At 36.2% G+C, this 22,999-nt stretch overlaps 1 protein-coding gene across 1 annotated transcript; it reads left to right on the forward strand.

Annotated features, from left to right (window-relative positions):
- The first annotated feature begins 1,015 nt into the window (after window positions 1-1,015).
- On the forward strand, window positions 1,016-22,021 carry CCDC172 (coiled-coil domain containing 172). The gene is made up of 8 exons (XM_074159141.1): window positions 1,016-1,094; window positions 1,330-1,415; window positions 4,835-4,951; window positions 6,843-7,008; window positions 8,962-9,063; window positions 10,033-10,135; window positions 21,061-21,148; window positions 21,989-22,021. The coding sequence occupies exons 1-8, from the start codon at window positions 1,016-1,018 to the stop codon at window positions 22,019-22,021; spliced, it is 774 nt and encodes a 257-aa protein (XP_074015242.1).
- Window positions 22,022-22,999: the final 978 nt, after the last annotated feature.

Below are 22,999 nucleotides of genomic sequence, written 5' to 3' on the forward strand. Positions count from 1 at the left end.
TTTTCTGCCTCAAAGCAAAATGGCCGACTTCACATAGGTATTGCCTTCGGGGAATGTAGTTAATCCTTTCAAGATGTAGGAACAAACCCTGTAATATGATTTATATTTTCAACTGGGTATTTGCATTTTCAGGTATTTCATCCAGTAATGTACAAACCAGAAAGTTGCAGAAGCTCAGAGCATAGTAAACTCATACACAAGTAGGCTCCAGAAGAGTATACAACGGTCTACATTATGATCTTTGCTTACTAAGACCAACTGGAACAGAAACACTGTAATTTTATGTTAATGGTGAACTGCAGCTGAGTTGAGTCTGATCACTGTTATTTAAGTCAGCTTTACCACCTTCTTCTGTATGATAGCAGATTTTAGCCTACTTCCTTAACTGCTAAGATTAGCCATCAACCTTCCTTCAAATGATAAATACACCTGAGCAGATACAATATTTAAGAAGGATGGTGATCACTCAATAGAAATAGGAAGGGGTATAAAGAAGCATCTTCTGAACAACACAATCATGTGGTCCCAGAGAAATAGTCAGAGCTGTTTGATCAAAACTCCCTAAACCCTGAGTCAGAACCAACGTTTCACAAATGTGCACAAGTTTGCCAAGATTCAGTGTCAGCTGCCTTTCGCCTTCTTTCTCCTGCTTCTACTGTGCTGCTTGTCTGCTTGCTCGTTCCCATCTCCCGTGTTTCCCATGTCGGCTCCCCCAGCCACTGCCCGAAATTCACTCTTGCCTCCCACTTTCCGAAGCCCGCACGTTCCACTCTGTCACCTCTTCCTCCTCATCTACCATGGTCACTTCCCTCTGTGGTAGGGGGCTTTTTTCCCGACCCCAGGGAGGCAGAGGCCAGAGGGCAGAGCCAAAGCCTGGCGGGGTGCAGAGCCCCGAGGGAAAGGCCGTGGCCAGGCCCAGCCTCCCCTTCCTCCAGGGCATCCCAGCTTTAATCAACCAGCCCTCCACAAAGAGAGCAAGACTCAGAGAGGCCACGGACTCCGTGAGATGACAGAAATGAACCTGGATGCTTTGTTCCATCAAATACAGCTCACAGAGAAGCAGGCGGGGGAGAAGAGGCGCCTCATCCAACAAGGTCTGTACTACGGCCCCCATCTTGTGCGTCCGGCAGCAGAACCATCCACACTTAATGTCCTCTCCATTTCCCTGAGGAAAAGCAGCGTGGCCCCACTGTGCCATGAAGGGAGCTTTGCTGGTGAAAGCTCTGCAGGCAGCCAGGCTGGCCGCTTCTTGCCAATGGCACCTTTTTATAAGAATGTAACTTTTTACAAACTGGGCACACAGTCTTACAGGTTCTCGTTGTGTTGCAGCTAAATTCGACATAAACAGAAGTTATGAAAAAATTAACCAAATAAAGGAAGAGCTGAGCACTGCAAAAATGAAATTAGAAACTAAGGTAAGCAGGCATGTTTATAGTATACATAATAATGGAATACATTATATTTACAAATATATGACCTATTCTTTCAGGAATAGATTCATAAAAACTTTTTACCTGCTGAATAACGCAGCATTGAGAGTATTTACTCTGTGCATGTCCATAGTGAAAAAAGGTCTGTCAATGGCTTTCCCTCTCATAAATATCACCCTGCAGGCTGGCCCCTGGGCATGTTCAGGGACTTGCTCACCTCAGGGGTAGGAACGTTTCCAGATAACCCATCCAAAAACCTGGAATCACTGGAGACAGCACACACACACATCTCCTGCTCCACAGAAAGATCTCAGCAGGGAGTGACCTCCATGTCAGGTCGGTCTGTCCCCAAGACAGAGCCACCAGACCTCAGCTGGGGACAGACGAGCTGTTCAGGTAGGGTGTGAGCAGCCCTGTCTTCACAGTCCTGGAGAGGACTTCCTTCAGAGGCCTGGAAACCATTGCTTCGTTGCCCACTACCATCCACTACCGGCCTCTCACAGAAAATATATGGGAACATTCCCTGTGTTTAATTCACAGGAGCTTGAGTCATTACTAAAGATCTTCCTGTGGGCCTGGGCTTACAGTTAGGGCTGACAAGGCCTAAGAAATTTTTCTGGGGGCACTGAAGACAGAGGAAAATTTCTGCATCTATTTAATGTTTTTAAGATTTTATTATGATTTCCATTTAATCAAACTGCAGACATACTTTTGGATTAAGCTTCCAGTTTTGCAGTTTTTCACCATTAATACCTGTGGTTACAAATGATTTAAAAATCCATTCGATTGTGCCTAAAAATAAATATCATCCCCTGTGCTCTTAAGTATTTGCGCTGGCAGAACATGTATGCACAACAGGAAAGCATATGGAACCTTCTTTGAAGTCATAGCTGGTATCCTATCACTTAAATAAGGATCTTCAAGAACCTTTGGGAGATTACCTCACCTATCTGTGAAAATAAACGTTTGGGGGATGATTTTCATCCTTCCAAAGACAGGTTCTTCTGCCTTTTGCGAAAGGCTATGTAATATATATAATAAGTAGCAACATTACTCATTTACAAATATTTACTTGTTGCAAAGTCAGACTATAATCATGCAAGCTGTTACTCGTGCTGGCATTTGTGCCTGCCACAATTGCAGAACCCAAAAGCACGTTAAAACGGGAATTTATTTAACCAACACAGATTATATCCTGATGTTGCTTGTTAGGGAAAGCCCTTTGTAGTCTTGCTCATAAATTTATTTATGAACATCACAATTTTATGTTTATACTACTAATTTGTTATTGATGCACTGTGATTTATAATCAAGGTTTATGAGGTAGGTATAGAAGGTCCCAAGAGTAGAACCATTATTGTAAATGACTAATGGGAAGAGATGAAGAACTATTCCTAATTAAATCTTACGTGCTTTACCCAGCAGAATTAATAATATTCTCACTGACGTCCACAAAAATACATTTTACTTGCGTGCTTAGTCTGGCATTGATTCATTTATAGATAGGAGATGATATAGAAAAGAAGTGGAGAGGGAAAATGCATTTCAATCAGACTGTATTTAAAGATTATATAGTTGTTGAAATTATTTAATTTATTTTTCAGTACAGGAATTAAGTTTACATATGTCTATAATAGTTAGTGTAATTCAAATAATATTAAATAATGCTGTTCAGCTAATGCCATTCAATTTGTCCTGCACCAAAATTGAATTTGCACCATTGCAATTGCAATGCATTTGCATTGAAATGCACCAGAAACTGCATTTCTTTATAAGCATACATATCCAAGCACATGCATGCACAGCAGCTTATTCCTGACCAAGCAGATGAGAGTGAGTTCAAAAGCGTTTTGACATCTATTTCACAGAGACTGCCTGTGGTCAATCAGAGATTCCTAGAAAATGCTGGTTTTTCCTCCATTCTGTAAAATCAGGTAGCATGTAATTAGAACCCAAATTATAGCATTTTGCTTTTAATGACTCAATGATTTCTTAAAAAAAAATCTGTTGTAAATGCATAGATTAAGTTGGCATCTTACAGGTGGAGAAACTGTACTGCAGCTAGTTATGTTCAATAGTAGAAATACAGTGGTATAAGACCATCTGATCTTTGAATTCATATGTAAAATAAATATTTCTGAGGTGAGCACTTCCTGGACATTTAGCATGCCAGACACATCAAGGATAAGGAAAAAATCTGGTCCTTTCCTTTACAACTCTCACATTTCAGTCGTCAGGCATTTGATTCCACTGTCCTCCTCCTTTTTTGATCGGATGTACTTCATCTGCACATTCTCCAAAATCTTCTACATTATTTAATTTTACAATCTTTTAATTTTTTACCTATGCAATATCACTATTATTTCTTTTTTTCTGCTTCTGCACACACAGTCATGTATCAGCTTGACTATTCAATTTACTTTCTGATACTTACCCTGTGCCTTTACAGACTGTGGGCAATTCTAACTTTACTTTCCCTACTTATTCTTCCGAGTATTGCAGTCTGAGTCATTCTCTTGACCTCCTTTTCTCCACTTCATCAGGTGAATGATTCTCATCCTTAAGACCCTTCAACACTTAGCTGTTCCCTATTTATCTGCTGTCATAGTTTAACCCACCATATAACTTAACTTAGGTTATGATACAGTGGATGGGATGGAAAATGAAGACGAACTCTTCAGTAAATTTTGAAAACGCAATGGTTGAAGAGCATTCCCTTCTGTCAGATAAACTACTATTTAAAATTAGTAAAACTAAAAATAAAACTATATTAAAAAATGAGTCTGTGGTTTGGCGGGGCAGGGGGAGAGGTGTTATGGTCAAACTGTCTAAGCTGTCTTTAACCAGTGAGCTAATTTCCAATACGCTTTCTTGGCTAAGAATTCCAGAAATTGTGCTCAAAAGAATATGACCGTATCCCTCCCTCCTTTGCCTACACAATAGTAGCATTGCAGAGTTGATGATATGTACAACCATTCAGTCAGAACAATGATGTTGGACCCCTGTCCCTCTGATGTTATTGTCTGATTTGGTACGTGATGAGCTTTACACAATTAGATGGAGGACACTGTATTATGCTGGATAAAAGCTCCCACGTGATCAATATTTTTCCTGGTTTGAACTTGAAAAAATATCTCCTAAACTGAACAGACTTTAAAATGCCATGTTAAATAGATGGACCAGCACTAAACGTGTCTTTTAAAGAAAGGATACTTTTCAAAAACCTAGTGGTATATTGGAAGATTATTGGGGGAAGAAAGAGCTGTTTTGCTTTCGCTATTCCAGCAGCTATGCCAGCTGTGTTTTAACTGGACCAAGATCCTTAAGTACAATATCAAAATATATGAAACAATAAAAAAAAGAATCTTACTTTATAACCTTTTCTTTTTTTTTTCTCTTGGAAGGTTCAGCATCTGTCTGAAAAACGGTTCTACTTAGAAATGCTGAAGAAACGTGAAGACAGCTTAGAAAAACAGAAAGCTGAACTTATTAATCAAAAAAGCCGTCTTCTTAAAATCTTTGTATGTTTCCAGCTACGGTATTCAGACAGCTCTTTTCTACTGTGTAAGAGTAGTTAGCTTTAAAATTTGAAAATATGGAAGAAGTAATATTTTAAATCTGGAAAAGAAATTTATTTTTTTTACTCTAGCATATGTAACAATGTAAATGTAGATAAATTCTCACATTTATTTTAAAACCTGATCTAAGCTAATGTGTACTGCAGTTTATCTACAACACTGATTTAACATTCATTTTCCAATGTCTGCTGTTGTAGGACTGAACTCCAATTCTGACTTTTTGGGTTTTTTCTGAAAAAGAAAACTAGGAAAGTCTCATCTTAAATTGGACTGCCTCATCCACAATAAAATATGTTAAGAAGGATCAAAATTCTGGAGAAGAGAAGGCTCCAGGGAGACCTTATTGCAGCCTTTCAGTACTGAAAGGGGGCTTCTGAGAAAGATTGGGACAAACTTGTTAGCAGGGTCTGTAGCAGTAGGAGAGGGGATAATGATTTTAAACTAAAAGAGGATAGATTTAGACTAGATATAAGGAAGAAATTTTTTACAATGAGGGTGGTGAAACACTGGCACAAGTTGCCCAGAGGTAGATGCCACCTCTAGAAACATTCAAGGTCACAGAAACATAGAATGATATGGGGTTGGAAGTCCAACCCCCGGGGCTCTGAGCAACCTGATCTAGTTGAAGATGTCCCAGCTCATTGCAGGGGGGTTGGACTAGATGGCATTTAAAGGTCCCTTCCAACCCAAACTATTTTATGATTTTGTTCAATGAAAAGAAAAACTCAGTGAAGGCAACACCACATTTTAGGAATCCTGACACACCACACTATCTCTTTGATGCTACACACACCTAGACACCTCTTCAAAGGTAGCTACTTGCAACATATACAGACAAAAAACTTTTCACTTCTCTCTTACACTTGCTCTTATTTCATTGTCGATCCTTAGATCTGTAGATATTAAGAAACACCACGGATGAGCGGTCTTCTCTGCATATATGTTTGTACTTTAAATGAGCAGAGCTAAATTTTAAACATTCATTATGAATCACCATAATATTTGGGCAGATATCCTTTTAAGTAAGTAATACTGCTTCAGCATCCAAATTATTCCCAATTCTAAGTATATAATGAAAAAAAGAAAGATAAATATTCTGTTTCATAGAAAAATTATTTAACTATAAAAGCTAAATATCCTTTGAAGAAGTGTGATGTTTCTTTTAATTGTAACCAGTCAAGTTAGATATATAGATTATCATTTCTTTCTTCCTGTATATAGAGGTCATTTATTTTTATTTTATTTAGCAATCAGCTAAGATTTTTTTTAAAGGAATTCAAGATTACCTTTCTCTTTAGAATGTTTATTCCAGAAAATGAAACAGTAGCTTCCTATCAACTATAGCTTTCTTGGCAGTTATTAAGGGAATTAAAGTAAGTCTGTATTCTGCAGAGGAATCATAGAATCATAGAATCTGTTAGGTTGGAAAAGACCTCTAAGATTGAGCACAACCATTAACCTAGCACTGCCAAGTCCACCACCAAACCATGTCCCTAAGCCTCCATATCTACACATCTTTTAAATACCTCCAGGGATGGTGACTCAACCACTCCCCTGGGCAGCCTGTTCCAATGCTTCACAACCCTTTCGGTGAAGAAATTTTTCCTAATATCTATTCTAAACCTCCCCAGCAAAACTTGAGGCCATTTCCTCTTGTCCTATCGCCTGTGACCTGGGGGAAGAGACCGACCCACACCTCTCCAGGAAAAGCAAATATAACACATTTACACTACACGTTTAAGGACAAACAACAGCGTGTTTCAGTCTGCCTAGCTTAACAAAGTCTTTCTTTTTTTTTCAACTGAACATTCAATTTTCTCTTTCTCTTTTTCAGACAGATGTAAAGAGAAAAATGACTGAAGAAGAAGACAATTTTACTAGAGAAGTAACAGAGTTTAATGATGAGTATGGACTAACAAGTAATAGAGATCTTCTGATTAAAAAAAAAGTAAAAACTGAAATAAATGATTTAGAGAATGAGGCAGCTCTGTTGAAAAAGGGTAAGTCTTCTATTAAACTATTTTATCTTGGATTACCAGAGCATGAATAAAAATCAGTAAAAAATAGCTGTGCAAAACAATAATTTTAATTTTATTCCCTTGCTGTCTGGAACTTCCTCTTAATGCTAAACTGAAAGAGCACAGTCTGATATACCACATCACACAAGCACAATTAAAGCCTCTTCTGTTCCCTGTCCTTTTCAGTCCTTTTATTATGAGCACTATGGGGAGAAGAAGCAGACCTGCAGAAGTGGCTCTCAATATCTAATGTCAGCCAGCACAAAGCTGCAGTGTCTTTGCAAAGATTATAATGACCTGTGGTGGAGCTATGTAAATTTCCTTAGGTTCAAAAGAATTATATGCACAGATATCCTGTAGGACTGATCTTTTATTGCCACAGTATAACTTTATCTTTGAGTTAAGATACAGAATATGAGATTTCTCAGAACAGAGTCAGACTGAAACACAATCTTTCAGTGAGGAAATAGGAGTCATCACGGATCACAAGCTGAACATGAGCCAATGACATCAGAATGCTGACACCATACCGAGACATAAACATAATTCTGACCCTTAAGACAATCCTTCACTCTACTTGGGGCAGTTAAGCTCTTAGCTGGAGTACTGTGCATCTGGTTTTGGATGTTGCACTTCAAGAAAAATGTGGACCAGCTGGAGAGAATCCACATGCGCCCAGTGAGAGTGACCAGAGATCTGGAGAACATGAGAAGGAAAAGAATTAAAGTATTGGGGCTATTTAACATACGGAAGAAAAGACTGATGGAAGATGGATATCAGTCTTCAAATCTTTAAAGGGTTCTGTAAAAAAGGAATTAATATATTCTCCATACCTGCAGTGACCTGAATAAGACCAAGTGTACACCACATAAGAGCCTGACTGGCTGTTTAGAAATCTTTCTAAGAACAGTGAACTACTGAAACATTCCATTACCAAAGGAATTAGGAGTCTCCGCTACCAAAGGTCTTTAGGAAAAGGTTAGACAAGCATCTGTCAGAAATCATAGAGGTACAGCTGGTCCTGCCTTCAGGAGGAGGAATGCAGTATGTTCCTTCAAAGTCCTTTCCAGTCTCATGATTCTATGATTCATCAAGTGCCAGCACTTTGAATTCCCAATATCTGGTGTAAAGTTACTGAAATATGTTTAAGTGTACTTGGTGGTGCCTTCTTTCCGTATTTCCTGTGTCTCTGATTCTGGTCCGTGACTGAAATAAAGCTTTTATTTGGTGGCACCTGTTACTTTTGTTGATTAATTTTTATATATGCAGAGACATCTGATCAGTGAAATGGACTCTTAAAGGTTAGATGAGTAGGACATGAAACGTGACTGACATTCTGCTCCGGGTTTAGTTGCTGTCTTGATACCATCCTTTTAAATTACGCCTTTTTTGAAGTACAACTTCTCCGTCTTTCTGACTGCTACAGTTCTGAGCACCCTGACAACACTAAAGAGAAAAGTTTAATTCATAACAAGGAAATTGTGTGAGGACCTCCAGTTGTGAGGGAAACAATCAAAATTAATTCCAGATGCTGTCAACAGTCAAGTTCAAATGTCCATAACACTAAACAAAACAAACAAACTAAACAAAGTTCTTTTCGGTCCTGCTGAGAGGTATTTGTTCGCCACCTATTCAATAAGCCATCTTCCTTTATAGCTGAAGTAACTCTAAAGCAAAATATTTGTAATTCATTTTATGCCAAATCAACAAAATAGGTCAAACATCTTAATAACATTAAAAAAATATTTTCTTTCATAGCTATGAACACATTATATGACATGTATTTTCCTGTGAACTGGGTTTTATATGACCGATTTTAGTTTTATATTTAAGGTTCTTTTTGACTAGCTGAAGATTGGTAGAAGTTATTATGAAAATTTAAGATTATATCATGAAGACTAAAACTGCAATGCATTTTATTTTTTTTTCCCTTAGAAATGGAGTCAATGGAACATAAAAATGTTCAGTTAAACGCACTCCAGCTGCAGAAGAGTGAATTAAAGCAGGATTTATTTACTCTCCAAAGTGAGCTCAAAGGTATGCCTGATAATCACTTATGATAATTATTTGTCTTGACAAATGCTTCTGAAAAATCTTTTCTGTCATGTTATTTTTTCTCAAGAAAAAGATCTAATAGAAACAACATTTGAATATATTCTTACATTATGTAATACATAATTTTAAACGTGGTTATAACAAATATTATGGATGTCAATAAGATTTATTTTAAATGTCAGTGATACTGACATCTACAGATTTGCTGAATCATAACATAAATATGAAAAGGAAATTTTCAGTTTTGCTGGTACTTAAATGGAGAACTTAGTGTTTCAAAGTGAACTTAAAATCAACATAAATATTGTTTAAAACTCATTAACCTATAATTAATGAATGTCATTAAAATCCAAATGTTTAACAAGCAACATGGCTTGTAGATAGTAAAGACAGATTTGGCCTAGGTGTAAACTCCGAGTTGTAAATTCAACTGTCATCTCGTTATTGACATTTGTGTATGAAAGTACACATTTCATGTATGAAAGTCTGTGCCTAAAAAAAAGAAGTCTACACACAAAGCTGTGTTGAATACACAGGAAACCCTATGAAAGAAACAACTAAAAAGACAGAAAGAACCAAGAAAGGTTCTGTGTCAAAGGGGGTCACAAGCCCTAGAGATGATTTTGAAATTTGGATTAAAAAATATAATCTATAAGTGGATAAGTAACTTTTTTACAAATGTGTAAATAATTTGTCACAGTAAGAGAGCTAAAAATGACAGGCCATAAATATGGTCATAACTTGTATGGAAAAGGAATGACATTTTCTAGAAGATTTCAATATGCATACCAATTACAATAATAAAATAATTCATGTTATTATTCAGATGCCTTTATCCTACAAACAGTTTCACAAAGAAGTATTAGAAAAGATAAATTTGGAAAACATAGGAAGTCTTTGAATACGGATGATTAATATGTATTTAGAAGGTAATTGTTATTTTATGTTTAGATCTTGAGAAAGTAATCAGAGAGGCTGAAAGAATGACAAAAGATTTGGAAGCAGAAAAAGTCCAAGTCACTAAAAAACCTGGGACTGATCCTGAATGTTTAAGGTATAAGTCTTCTGCTAATAAATTCCTAAATTTAATTTTAGGTCTGTAACTGCAGACCGGTCCTGGTGGTAATGAGTATTTTACCTTTCCTGTACAAAAAATTCCTTTGAAATCAAGAGAGTAATTCATTTTTATTACAGAATATGAATTCCTGTGGTTTATTACAGCCTTTCACCCTTAAATATATATTCCAGTGAACCAAAAATTGAAATTGTTTGCAAAGGAGTCAGTCAAACTTGGAGGAAGAGCAGAAGACTGCTCTTTGGGTGGAAAGCTAATTCTTAAGTTTTCATAAAAATAGTGGTGGCACACAGAATATTGGTGAACTACCCAGTGCTCTACATACTTCTGCTGACAGCTGTACAACCTTCCCCAGAGCCCGATGGCAATGGAACAGTTTGGCCACAGTAACCTCCGTGGGTCAGGTAGGCCTCGTAGTGAAGCTACTAAATGTAGATTTGTTTTCCCTATGATCCCTGCCTTCGGTACTAGTTTGCCTCCTAATCAAGCTAGTTTAGAACAAAATTTAGAAGTTTTAACCAAGACAGAAGACCTTGCACAGTCTCCCTGAATAGTGAATATTACTTCCCAGGAACTGAGTGGTAATGGCTCATTTCTTGTCAGTTTGCTCAAGTGTGACGTTTACGTTTTCACTATAAAGAAATGCTTTTCAACAAAAAAATCTTCCAATGCAGAAAGCCCCGTATCACAGAATTAACCATCTTTTTCCTATTTTATGGTGTTCCAGATGAAAATGCCTGTAGATATTTAAAAATATTTAATAGACAATGCAAAGGAACTTCCCTGAGAAATCTGGGCAAAAATATTCTCTAACAAAAATTGTTAAAGAAAACACATTTGTTACCATCAAGGATTTTTTCCTTTATATTTCTAAGTTTTTGACAAAAATAAATATATATAGTATTGTTTTTCTGAAAACTTTCAATGGAAAAATAAAGTTTTGCAGACAACCCTGAGCATTTTTCTGAAAGACAATTTGGTAATTTTTTGCTGAATATTGGCTTTTGAAAGAAAATGATATATCAGCCCTATTACTAACTGTCTTCAGCCTCTTACATGGTGTTGAGACATGGCCAAAATTCCCTCAGCATAAAAATTAATTAGCTCACAATTCTGCATACAGTAGCAAAAACTTTGCATTCAACATATACATAGAAGACATGGTATAAATAATAATAACAGCAGCAATTCTGTAAGATAGTATGTTATAATTCACTCTTTTACATTATTCATTTCATCGTGATATATTAGGTTTTGTGATACATGAGGTTGTCAACTTCCTTCTAAATAACTTATTTCCCTTGGAGTAGTTTACTGCCATGATGCCACCTAATATTCAAATTGGTGTAATTAGTTTTGTATCACAGGTTTCCCGTGTATACGGTACAGAAGTAGCAAACATTGTATTACTTTAAATCCCCAGCTCTGCCACAGATTGCTATGAGATCGTAGGGAAATCATTCAAATCCACGTACTTTTGTCTTTCTACGCAGTGAAATTGACTCACAGCTCTGTGGGATAATTGTTTGGTTTTATCTGGGTGGAAAACACAACAACAGATAAAATATATTAAATTCCATTAACTGCAAATCCAGCAAGTGTAATTTACAACCAAAGCAAGAAGGATGATGACATTTTTTTTATTTCATAAAATCCCTATTTTATGGTCAAGATAAGCTTACATTATTTGATAATGCATGTAGTGCAAAATATGAAGTGCTCCTGCTGCTGTTACTACTGTAACAAAAAGCAAGCACTCCTGAAGGTGTAATAATACGTTGAAGAAATTTTCTTTATGTTGAAATATTTTTTAATTTCAGATACTAGACAAAATTTAGGACAGATTTGCCTAAATCATGCTTTTATCATGCACTTGCTTTTGATCTCATATATACTCAGAAAAGCTCAACGCTTTATGAAGATAGCACTGAACAAGTTAGCTCAGATGCCAGAAGCAACGTAGCTATGTTACTGCATTTCTGTGTCACCACTAATAGATTCTGCTTTTCAGTAGAGCCAAGCAGGCATTCCTCATTTGTCTGCTTCTGTATGTCATAGCACTGTGCTGTTTAGAATTATCCCAAACCTTACCAGACTCATACAATTCTATAAACTTTTATTCTATTCTTTTTTAATGAAACCTACTCTTCACTTCTTGGTTTGAACTACTGAATTAAGAGAATGAAAGGGAATTTAAAGTATTATATGATATAAATAGTGCAGGTGCCTCCTGGAGGTACCTAATCACCCTCCAGTACCTACAAGATGGTCATCAAGATGATGGAACCAAGATCTGCAGAATGCTGCATAGTGGGAGGACAAAAGGCAAAAAGGAGAAGTAGAAATAAGAGGGGGTTAGAATAAATTTAAGGAAAAAAGAACTTAATCATGAGGATAGTACAGCAAAGGAAAAAGTTGCCCGGAGAGGCTGCATAATTTTCGTCCTTAAAGGTTTTCAGAAAACTGGATAAAGCCCTGAGTACCTGGTCTGACCTTGTAGCTGACCCTGCTTTGAGAAGGACACTGGGCTAGATGACCTCCTGACATCTCTTCCAGCCTGAATTATCCAATGAACCAATTATCATTGTGGATTGCACAAGGGGAAGAAAACAGCCCATAGATCAATACATATGCACTGGCTTATGCCTACACTGCTCAGAGGTGGCATTATTTGCAACAAACCAGTCATCTCCACACTGCCCAGCATCTGATGAGATCACATCCGCTCCAGTCCCTTTGTGGTGTCTGTCATTTAGATATAATGTCGTGTATATACACATATTCTCCATTCAAAATGCATTAAATACTTAAAGGAGGTTGTCCAGCTCAGCAGAGTGGTGGACAAATGGTTCAAAATGACAATATCTAGCATGTGTGTTGCATGCCCTGTGATGTGCCGCACAAGCATTTGAAGGACCAGAGCTGCTGCAGCAGAGCACATACTGATGCACTGCATGCCAATAGTCTCTCTGGAGCAGATCCTCGAGCAAACCACCCTGGCCACTCCTCTGGGTGGAAGGGATTCTCTGAAGGGAATCTGAGAATAAAGAAGCATTCGTGCAGTGTCAGTGAGGAAAACTAAAGTACCAGGCACCTGGGGTGAATCAGGAAGCCCTGCTGATGGTCTACAGACACCTTTGCTGCTAGCAAAGGACCTTTTGCAGCCAAAGTGCCAATCAATGCAATCTTACATATTCTAGCGTATATCTTAATAGGAGTCAGATTTTGTCATGTTAAAATCAATATGATTGAACCTACGGTGTTGGAGAAACAACCCTTTTTAGCCTAACAAGATAAGCTTTCCCCCCCATGTAGCATCTATTGCAAGAATAGAGTTTCAGTTTTTACTGAAAATCATATTTAGTATATATAGAAAGAGGAATATTTTGACACAAAACGTGGATCAAAAATACATATTTTCTTCTATGAAAGAATCACAAAATTTTATTCTTTTTTTACAGAGCAGGAAACCTCACTACTCTTTAAATGGTAAAAATACCAGTGTTTTTAATGCTTCCTTAGAACAAACGTGAAAGACAGTCAGCATCAATAACCTGATATATGTAGCTCCCAGACCACCCTGTAAGTCTGTTATTGTATCACATACCTAGTCCCAGCTTAAAAATCAATATCAAAAGTAGCTGGCAAGGCAAGAATCTTCATTACAATTAAGTATATATCTTAAAGTAAATTGCATTTCAGCTGAAGAGTGTAGCCAGCTAATTCAAATTACAGCAATTCATCTTTGATCTGAGAAAAACGCCCTACACCATGTCTGCAGTTTCATAAAATTTCTCCCAAATCCATCAAAGAATTACAAAAGGTCATGAGAAGCACACGCCGGTAATTCCAACAGCTGTTGGTGCTGCAGTTACAGGCTTGTTCTAATACATATCAGATACAGAAAGCTAACCAAAATTTCAATGTTTAACACAGTTACAGTTATGGATAAGAAACTATACCCTATTCCTCAAAGTAGGCACCCTGTAAATCATAAGTCTCATGATACAGGTGCATAATTCAGAGAAATATTTAAGAAAAGAGGGCTTTTTTTCAGAAAAGATCTGCAGTAAAAATCAAAAGCCGTATTTTAATTATCCATTCTGCCAATGCCAACCTCAAACACAAAACAGTAGGAAAGAACTTTGGCATCAGCTCTCTTGAGTCACGTTTCCCTGGCAGGTCACAAGTAGCATCACTTAAGTGGAACAATACAGGAGTCAAGCAGAGACTAACTGATACCAGTAAATTCCTAGCTATATTATTTCACTATTATATTCATTGTAATTACTTACTACATTAATTATTTATCTCCTTTCACATTTTAATTTTAAATTTATCTGTTACCTTCTGTAAAGTAACATAGGAATAATTTTAATTAAAGTTTATTTAGATTAAGAACAGACAGATTCTGCCTAAAATTGAAAATATTTTTCACACTATTCTAAAGGTAGACTAAGGATAAAACATTTCTTTGAAATCCGAATTTCTGTTCTACCTCAGAAAAGCAGTAGCTGAAGGGAAATGCATGAAGTCAGCTTACTTTTTAAATAGTTCAAGGCTTTATATACTTGCCTAATTCCTAAAAATATAGTACTGCTTCTTATACTTCATAATACAGAAAAAGAAACTCCATTACCAAAACTGGGAAGGAAAAAATGATGCTTTCTTTCATACAAATCTTACAGGAAATATGTTCATTAGAGCTGAACAAATGTTTCACGCTAGCAGCGTACTGCCTGAGGCCATGCATGGTTCTGGTGGTTTAAAAAAAAGAATAATTTGCAATTTAATTTTATGTTAAATTTTATAATCAGGAAATATCAATCTCTGGAGTAATATATGTGGTTCAAAATGAGTTTTTTAATGACAATATGCTCATCGATTTTTTAAGCTTTTCTTTTTAATAGAGGTGCCCAGTGGAACTATTATAGTTTGAATTATATTAAAATAGGTTTCTATTATAAATTGCAGTATGGATTTACAAAAAGTAAATCAAATCTGACCAATGGTATCTTTCTTTGATAAGACAACTGATTGGTTAGTCAAAGAAAATGCAAATGCCACCCATCTAGATGTTAGCAAAGTATTTGATGTTATCCCACATGGCAAACTACTAGTTAACTTGAGGAAGACATATTAAAAATTTTAAGTGAATAAGGAAATGACTAGTAGTAACAACAGTAATAGGTCTTAAAAAAGAAAATTTGAGGCTGGAAGAAGGTAACTACAGCCACCACAGGTCTTGCTTAATGTTTTAAGTAATGACTTTGGAATAGAACGTTTTTTAAGACAATAGTATAACACTATTGTAATTGAAACACTCTAGACCTTGTAGACTGAAGTAACTAAAAAAGAAGAGGTATGTAATTATATACTGTGCAAGTTTATGTACAACTAAGGACTTCAATAATAGGCACCTGGAAGCAAAGACCTGAGCATACTATGTAATCAAAAGACAACTATAAACAACAAAAGTAAATATAGCTGTGGAAAAGACAAAAGCAAGAGGTATTTTCAACAAAAACCAGAAAGGTATAAGAATACTGCGTACAAATCTCTCACCTGCTTTTCAAGAAAGGTGCATTCAACGGAAGATGAGCAGAGAATGGAGAGCCCGTAATGAAGAAGGAAACAAGGGCATTTCTAAATCCTCTCTAGCTCTGAGAAAATCATATAGGTCACATGAAGCAAAACAGTATAGAGATGCTAATTTCAGCAATACAGTAGCCATATTAACACATCCAGAGATCTAGTTTTCCCTGTACAATAGAAAAATCAAGATATTTGAACTAGAAGAATCATTGACCCATATATATTTTACCTGCCTTTCAATAGGAATCTTATTGACCCCTAGAAATGTATTTCAGTTTTGACGTGTCTGATGCTTGTAAAGTTTTTCTTTCCTATGTAACTGGTTCTTATTAGTTACACAGCTCCTGTGGAAAGTAGTCCATTTAACTTTGGTTTGCTGTCTGCACAAAAGCAAATCTAATCCTAAATGTGTAGTTTAATTCAGTGTGCCTTAACCTTTCCGTGCTTATTCATCTGTAATAATATATTCTTTAAAGACATCTTGTGATGTTTTATGTATTTGGGGAACATACATTTTAAAAAAAAACCAAACCAAAACCAACACACTTTTCAAGACCTATAACTACTTCTATAGATACTTGCCTGATAGCATTCACAAAACGCAAGCTTTAATCAATGATAATTATGTATTTTACAATCAGCGTTTGATCCAGAACAGTAAAAGCTGAAATTTTCTTATTTTATTTCTATTTATTTTAATTTGCATTTAATTCCCATAATTATGTACCCTAGTATTCCATTGCCTTTCATGTTTCATCTTCTTGCTAGCATTTATTATTTCTAATAGTTCACTGTCTTAATTTTTATTCTATTTCTACTCCATCGAGCATATACTTTTATAATTTATTTGTTCAACTCAAGTGCTTGACTTTATATTTTGAGATGCTGAATTCCATTTAGGACTCATTTTCTCCCTTCCTCAATCAATTGATAATAGTCTGAAATTTATTGACTTCTTCAGCTGTATCAATAGCATTCTGTGTTTAGTAGTGTCAGCAGAGTGTAGAAACCCAGCAAAATCTTGCTCTTGCTATAGAAACGTACACATTAATTTAGTCCCAGTACTGAACTGAGACTGAATAACCCCAACATGTTAGCTCTACTTCGTCTTGAGACAATAAGCTGAAGACTTCTATACTTTTCTCCAATCTCAGTAAAGTCTTACAATCTTGATAAATGTTTCTCCTGGTCTTTATGATAAAATGCAGGAAAATCAACTCGCATGCTCTCAAGTTTACATATAACTTCTTAGGGAACTTTGTTTTGTACCATAAATTCTATGCCCTATATATCAGCATCAAGCAATTCCATTTTATAATAAACTCTAATGTTGTTCCTTGTATTTATGGTTAAAAAATAAAATGGCAGTCATAAACAAGGCAAAGACAAGAAGGAAAATAAGAAAAAATATTTTACTTGCCTCAGCAAAACCTAACCAAGAGACAGTCTGCTCCTTCTGCTATTCCAACAATAACCAGGTAGAGCCTTCTGTCCCCACTTTAAAAAAAAAGAAAAAGGCTCTAAAAACACATATTCCCCCTGCCTTCTGCACAAACTATTTCTTGTTTGAGAACTCTTTACATACAATTATTTCTGGAATGCAATTTTTGGCTACTGAAGTCTTTATCCAGTAACATGAATCTGTGGATGATTTTCAGAGAAATGTGTTTGACAATAACATTATTTTCATCATAGGTCAATTCATAATACCAGCATGTATTGATTTGATAATTATTTTTCCTATTTGCCTTCTGCATATACAGCTGAAATTCAAGAAGAGTGCATATCAACCACAAATGCCAATGACATTTAATAGCTATGCTCATTTCAAAGCTGCAAAATCGATCATCTTCAGTGATCTCCTCCTTCTTCATCTCTTTGTCGCTTCTGGCATTCAAGAGTAATAGAAAATGGACCACTGATAGCAGACCTCAGTCTAGGACAAGCTGGCATCTGAAAAAATGCCGAGGCTGTTGTCCCTCCTGCTTGATTTAAGGCTAGGTTTTGCTATCGCTTTTGATCTTGAATGTTTTTCAAAGGAATAGTCAAGCCTCCTTTCACAAATATAGCATTGCAACTCCAGCTGCTCTTTAGAGCCCATTACTTGTGATGCTGTACCTTACCAGCACAATGTTAATCAGCACAATGACTTTTCTGAAAGATATATTTTATTATCATCAAAGAGAGCAAAATGCTAAAAATAAAAATAAAGGACATGGATAGCCAAATGTTAGCATGATTTTTCAGATTACTACTTTTTTTTAAGAGGTTTACTTTTTATCATAGTCGTAAGGAGGGCATAATTGTCATATTAATCCTTGGTCTGGCAAAAGGTACATCCCTTTATGTTTCCGAAGGTGACAGAAAACCTGCCCTCCATCAGACAGTATAGTTGCATGAGTAATTGGTTTACACATTCAATCTGATGGTGGAAAGATGAATATGAATATAGTGCTTATCTTAAACGTAAAATGAAAAAGCTAAATCTGCTTCCAGGTTAAGCATTTTTTTTTTTAATAGTTCCATTGTCTCACATTCCTTCTGGTAAAACTTCATCATTTATTCAGTAACCCAGGCGTCTCCGATGCATTAATTGTGGAGACTGTAACCTAACAGACAGCCCTTGTTTTCCGAGTGTAATATTCCTGGCACATACTGTAATTATCTAGCTTCTAAATAAGAAAAAAGGAAGACCTGAAAGCAGAATCAATTGATTAATGTAAAAATTAAACACCACATTTGAATTAATGTCTTTTATCACCACTACCCCATGCTACGTAAGGAGTTGTGCTGCCACCACATTTAAAATTTTTATAAAATATTCTAAATAAAATTTTAAAATCCATACGCAAAACAATACAGTTTCAAAGCACATCATCAATAGTAATTAATTCACAATCCCAAGACACAGATAAGCAGCTTTTACTGCTCATCTTCTGGTTGTTCTGTCCTTAGTGTACACCTAACATGGACTGGTATCATTCTCAGCTGACAACTAGCTGACAGACTGTGCATCACTTTTACAGTGTGGAAGACAATGAGAGAGCATTTTCTCTAAGATTAACAGACTATGTCTCTTTCTAAAGTAAATTAGGCAAAGTAGAGCTTTTGTTTGTCTTAAATAAATTAGGGTTCTAATATCACACTAACAGAGAACACATAGAGAAAAAAAAATGAGGAGGCAAAGCAATAAGTTAAGCTGATTTAATCAAGATCAGAAGCTGATCTTAGACCTTGAAATGAACTCCTCTCAATGAAAATGGTCTGTAAGCGAACAACGTACTACAGTAAAGTGAATACCTAATTTCTTAAAGTGTAGTTCAAAATTTCCTTTCGTTTGAACACTTGTATGTATTATGAATGCAGGAGAAATATTTCTGAAAGAAGAGGCGTTTACTCCTGTGTAATACAAACAAACAGACCTCATACTGTTTCCATATTGATGGTAAGATATTTACATTTGCCACAGGAACAGCAAAACCAATTTACTGTCCAGTCTTATGCTCTTGTTCTAATGCCACATGGTGACTAAGCTACTCCTCACATATGAAGCTATATTTTTACTTTTAATAAAGCCATTTTCTTGTGTGGAAAACAAACTCTATCTGCAGTAGGACAGCTAAAGTGGTGCACTATCTACGGATAAATAATTTGCTCCCTACTGTAGCATATGAAAGAAAAAATGGTTGCTACCTCCTCTTTCAACTTCAGAATAAACAGAGTCCTGCTTTGATGCATCAGTTTAGCTATTTAATGAGAAGCAGAATATATAATTTTCCTCCTTTTCTCACTCTGTCCATATGTCCCAGAATATTTCCTAAAACTGTATTAAGGGTAACTTACTTCAGCTTTCTCATGCTTTTCTTATGACAGCCATGGAAAGACTCAGTATAATCTCATCACCTTGTATTCATCAGACCACTAAAAGCTCTGGCATAGATTCCTCTTGGCCTTCCGAGTATTAATTTAAACCACTACAGCCACTGATGGGCAAAATTTAGGTGTCATCTTTTAGCAGGACTAATGTCTTACACATTTCCCAAACACTGATATTTCCCGTGGAAAGCCTTTTTCTATAGAGGGTTTTTTCCAATTAAACTACATTTTTCTGGTTCTCAAAACTCCAGACTTGTGAGCTTGGTTTGTAGACAGTGTTAGGTAAAGTCAATTCTTTTGCCTCTTTTCATTCTATGGAAATATTTGGAGAGAAGCTGCAGTGATTCAGGAGCTGCAACAATTGAGTATCCTGTTGCTACGGTTTGTTTTGTCAATTGTTTCCATACTTACAGCAAAAATTAGCCAAGAACTGTTTTTAAAACCTGCTTTGTGCCTCAAAGAGACAAAAGAAGGTTCTAACCCTGCGGGCGTTGCTGCTATGACTATCTCCACCCATTTAGGAAAACCAAACCTCACACTGCAATTTTTTTTGCTGACCACTTCCGGTGGATCCAGAGGTAGCTCCCTGCATGGTGCTGGCCCCATGCTGTCTGATTTCCTAACAGATTTTACTGTTAAGCTACTAATATTTTACATTACAAATAATTTAAAATTATATTTTTACAGATAATTGCAACTAGTGCCACTGGGGATATCATATAATCTTGAAAGAATGGTCAATGCTTTTTTGAATGCAAAAATCACTATGTTAAAATTAGTATTTATTATAGAGAAGTTGGAGAATTCCTGGCTGAGACTATTGGGCAACAATCTGTAAGTGCTGATGAGTAATAGGAGCAGTGGGGAGAGAACAGCAGCACCAACGAAGGGTCTGTGGAGGGGTACGGAGCAGTGACCGCACAGGAATGGCCGCACAGGGTCAGGCAGAGGACACATCCAATCCAACAGTCTGTCTCCACCAGCAGCTACAAGTAGATACCCAGGGAAAGCAAGAACAGTAACATATGGTACTTCCCAAGTATCAACATTCAAATTCACATGTTTAAATAAGGAAAATGATGACTAATGAGGCCATAAATCTTTCACAGTTTATGAAAGCAACATGGTCCAGAAATTTGTCTAACAAAGTACTTAGTCAAGATACACTTTGTAAAAACCCAAACTATCATTTTCTGAAGTTCCTCACATTGCCATCCCAACTGCCAGGGCTGAATGAAACCCAGCGATATTTCAGGAGAGCAGCGTATTGGACTGCCAATTACAAAACCAGCAAACTTAAATCCTGATCATGCAAATAGATCAATAAGGGTTTTCTCACATAAATCAAATTGACAGTTGGGACCGAAGCTGAAAAAAATAGTTACTGAAGCAACAGTTTTCTTATCCGAAAATGTATTTGGTTTTGGACACAGGCTTAAGAAAGAATTGGAAAATTGCAAAGATGATGATTGGGAAAGCATCTGTGAGACTCTTCGAACAGAAATTGAAATTCTGCAAATGGTATGCCATTTTCATTATGTATTTTAAGTGCTTGATAATTTTAGTTTTAAAGGTGTAATTTAAGATGATTAGGAGTAGTTTTAGATAAGCATTTTTTATACTATGTAGACAGCCAAACACCCTTGCATTGCAGGTGCACTTCAATTCTTATTTGTTTTAGCCTATTATTTCCAAATGTCCAGAAATATAATTTCTCAGAGAAAAGGAAAGCACAGAAAAGAATTTAAAAATACATTTTTAGCACAAGAAAGACCTATTTGGGGACTAGTACTAATCATTAGTTTCTTGAAAGATGCAAAAGATTATGCATTTAGGAGCTAAATTAATCTTCACCTCCAGCTGTCAGTTAGATGGAAGATGGGAATATGGAGAAATAGGACTATAATAGCATCCTTTTATGTAGTATTTTATTTTGTCCACTCACAAATTCTTTACAAAAACTTATTAAAATGTGTTTTTTTCTCTAAAAGTCAATTTCTTGATTGTCAGTCTTTGTAACAATACAAAGAGAAAAAATATTTTGAAGTCCCATTTTTGGAAACAAAGGGCTTTAAAAAGTTCATTTCAGAGCCCCTGGTAGGGCTGTATGACGATGCAGCTGCCGCTAGCATCAATAGCAGAGTAACAGCCATGGGAAATTCCTGTTACTCACTTTTATGATCAGTTTCAAATTTCTGTTGGAGGAATGTAACTTATCTGTACTTTATCCCTTAATTTTATCATGCTTGTCAAACTTTAGAAACAAAAAAAAACCCCAGCTCGTTTAAAAATGTCTCTGTAAAGAACACACTGAACTCATTAGATTTCATTTTCTACAATTCAATTCTTTCTCTTTTCCAGAATCTATCACAAAAAAAGTCTTCAGACAAGTGAATAATATGTGGTATATGATATGGAGTGTCATAGAAGTTAGTCTTTGAGTATTTTAAAACCTTTCTACTCAGGCTCTATCAGTTTGCTTCTTTTTTTTTTTCTTTTTTTTTTTTTTGATTAAACCACAGTTTGTATCTCCCTTTACTTTTCATTAAAATAAAAGTTTATTCATTTTAAGAGTGGTGCGGGTTTTGTGTTTTATCCTCAAGTTCAACAGCTATCCATCTTTAGTTTGCTCTTTGCTGCCCATGAACGGACAGTACGTAGACCGCTACACATACAGCTGAATTCCTGTATTACCAGCTCTGTTCACTATGTACTATTTTTCAGAATGAACACTCTCCTATTTTTACAGTAGTGATGTCTTATTTGAGAGGAAGACAGCTATTACCATTAAGAAATACTTAACAGGAGCTGCAGCTATTTAGTTTATACCTTGACAATGCAGTTCTGTAACAAGCTCTCTACAGCTCAACTCCAGCAATGCTGCATGATAGTCCAGAGTAGTTTCCAAACCTACTGCTTCGTAGATGCCTCCATTACTAAGCACTTGTCTTCTGATTACATCACAAGTCTTCGTTTCTTCCTCTACCACAATCCACAAAATACTGAATACATTAATACACAGCTTCAGCACTTGACAGCTAAGTTAAAACTGTATTCTAGTGCAAAAAAGTCCACATTTCTAGAGAATTAGTGAAGAATTTCCATTGAATAAGGAACCCTATTCATTCAAGCATGTAGGATGTATAACTGCTACAGCAGTTCTCAACCCCACTGTAAGAAATGACTTTATGATTCAGGTGCTTACAACAGGACCATGTAAAAACATTCACTCTGCTCAGCCGCAGCCCACTCTGGCCATCGTCTCATCACGTCCAACCGTGTGTGCAGATAATTTTCAATCTGCTTCCCCCCTGGGGGGCGGGATGGATAATTGTTCTTCACTAGTTTTTCCACACCCAGAGCTCTCCAAGC

This window comes from Numenius arquata, chromosome 15, assembly GCF_964106895.1.
Source record: "Numenius arquata chromosome 15, bNumArq3.hap1.1, whole genome shotgun sequence".
Lineage (NCBI taxonomy): Eukaryota > Metazoa > Chordata > Aves > Charadriiformes > Scolopacidae > Numenius > Numenius arquata.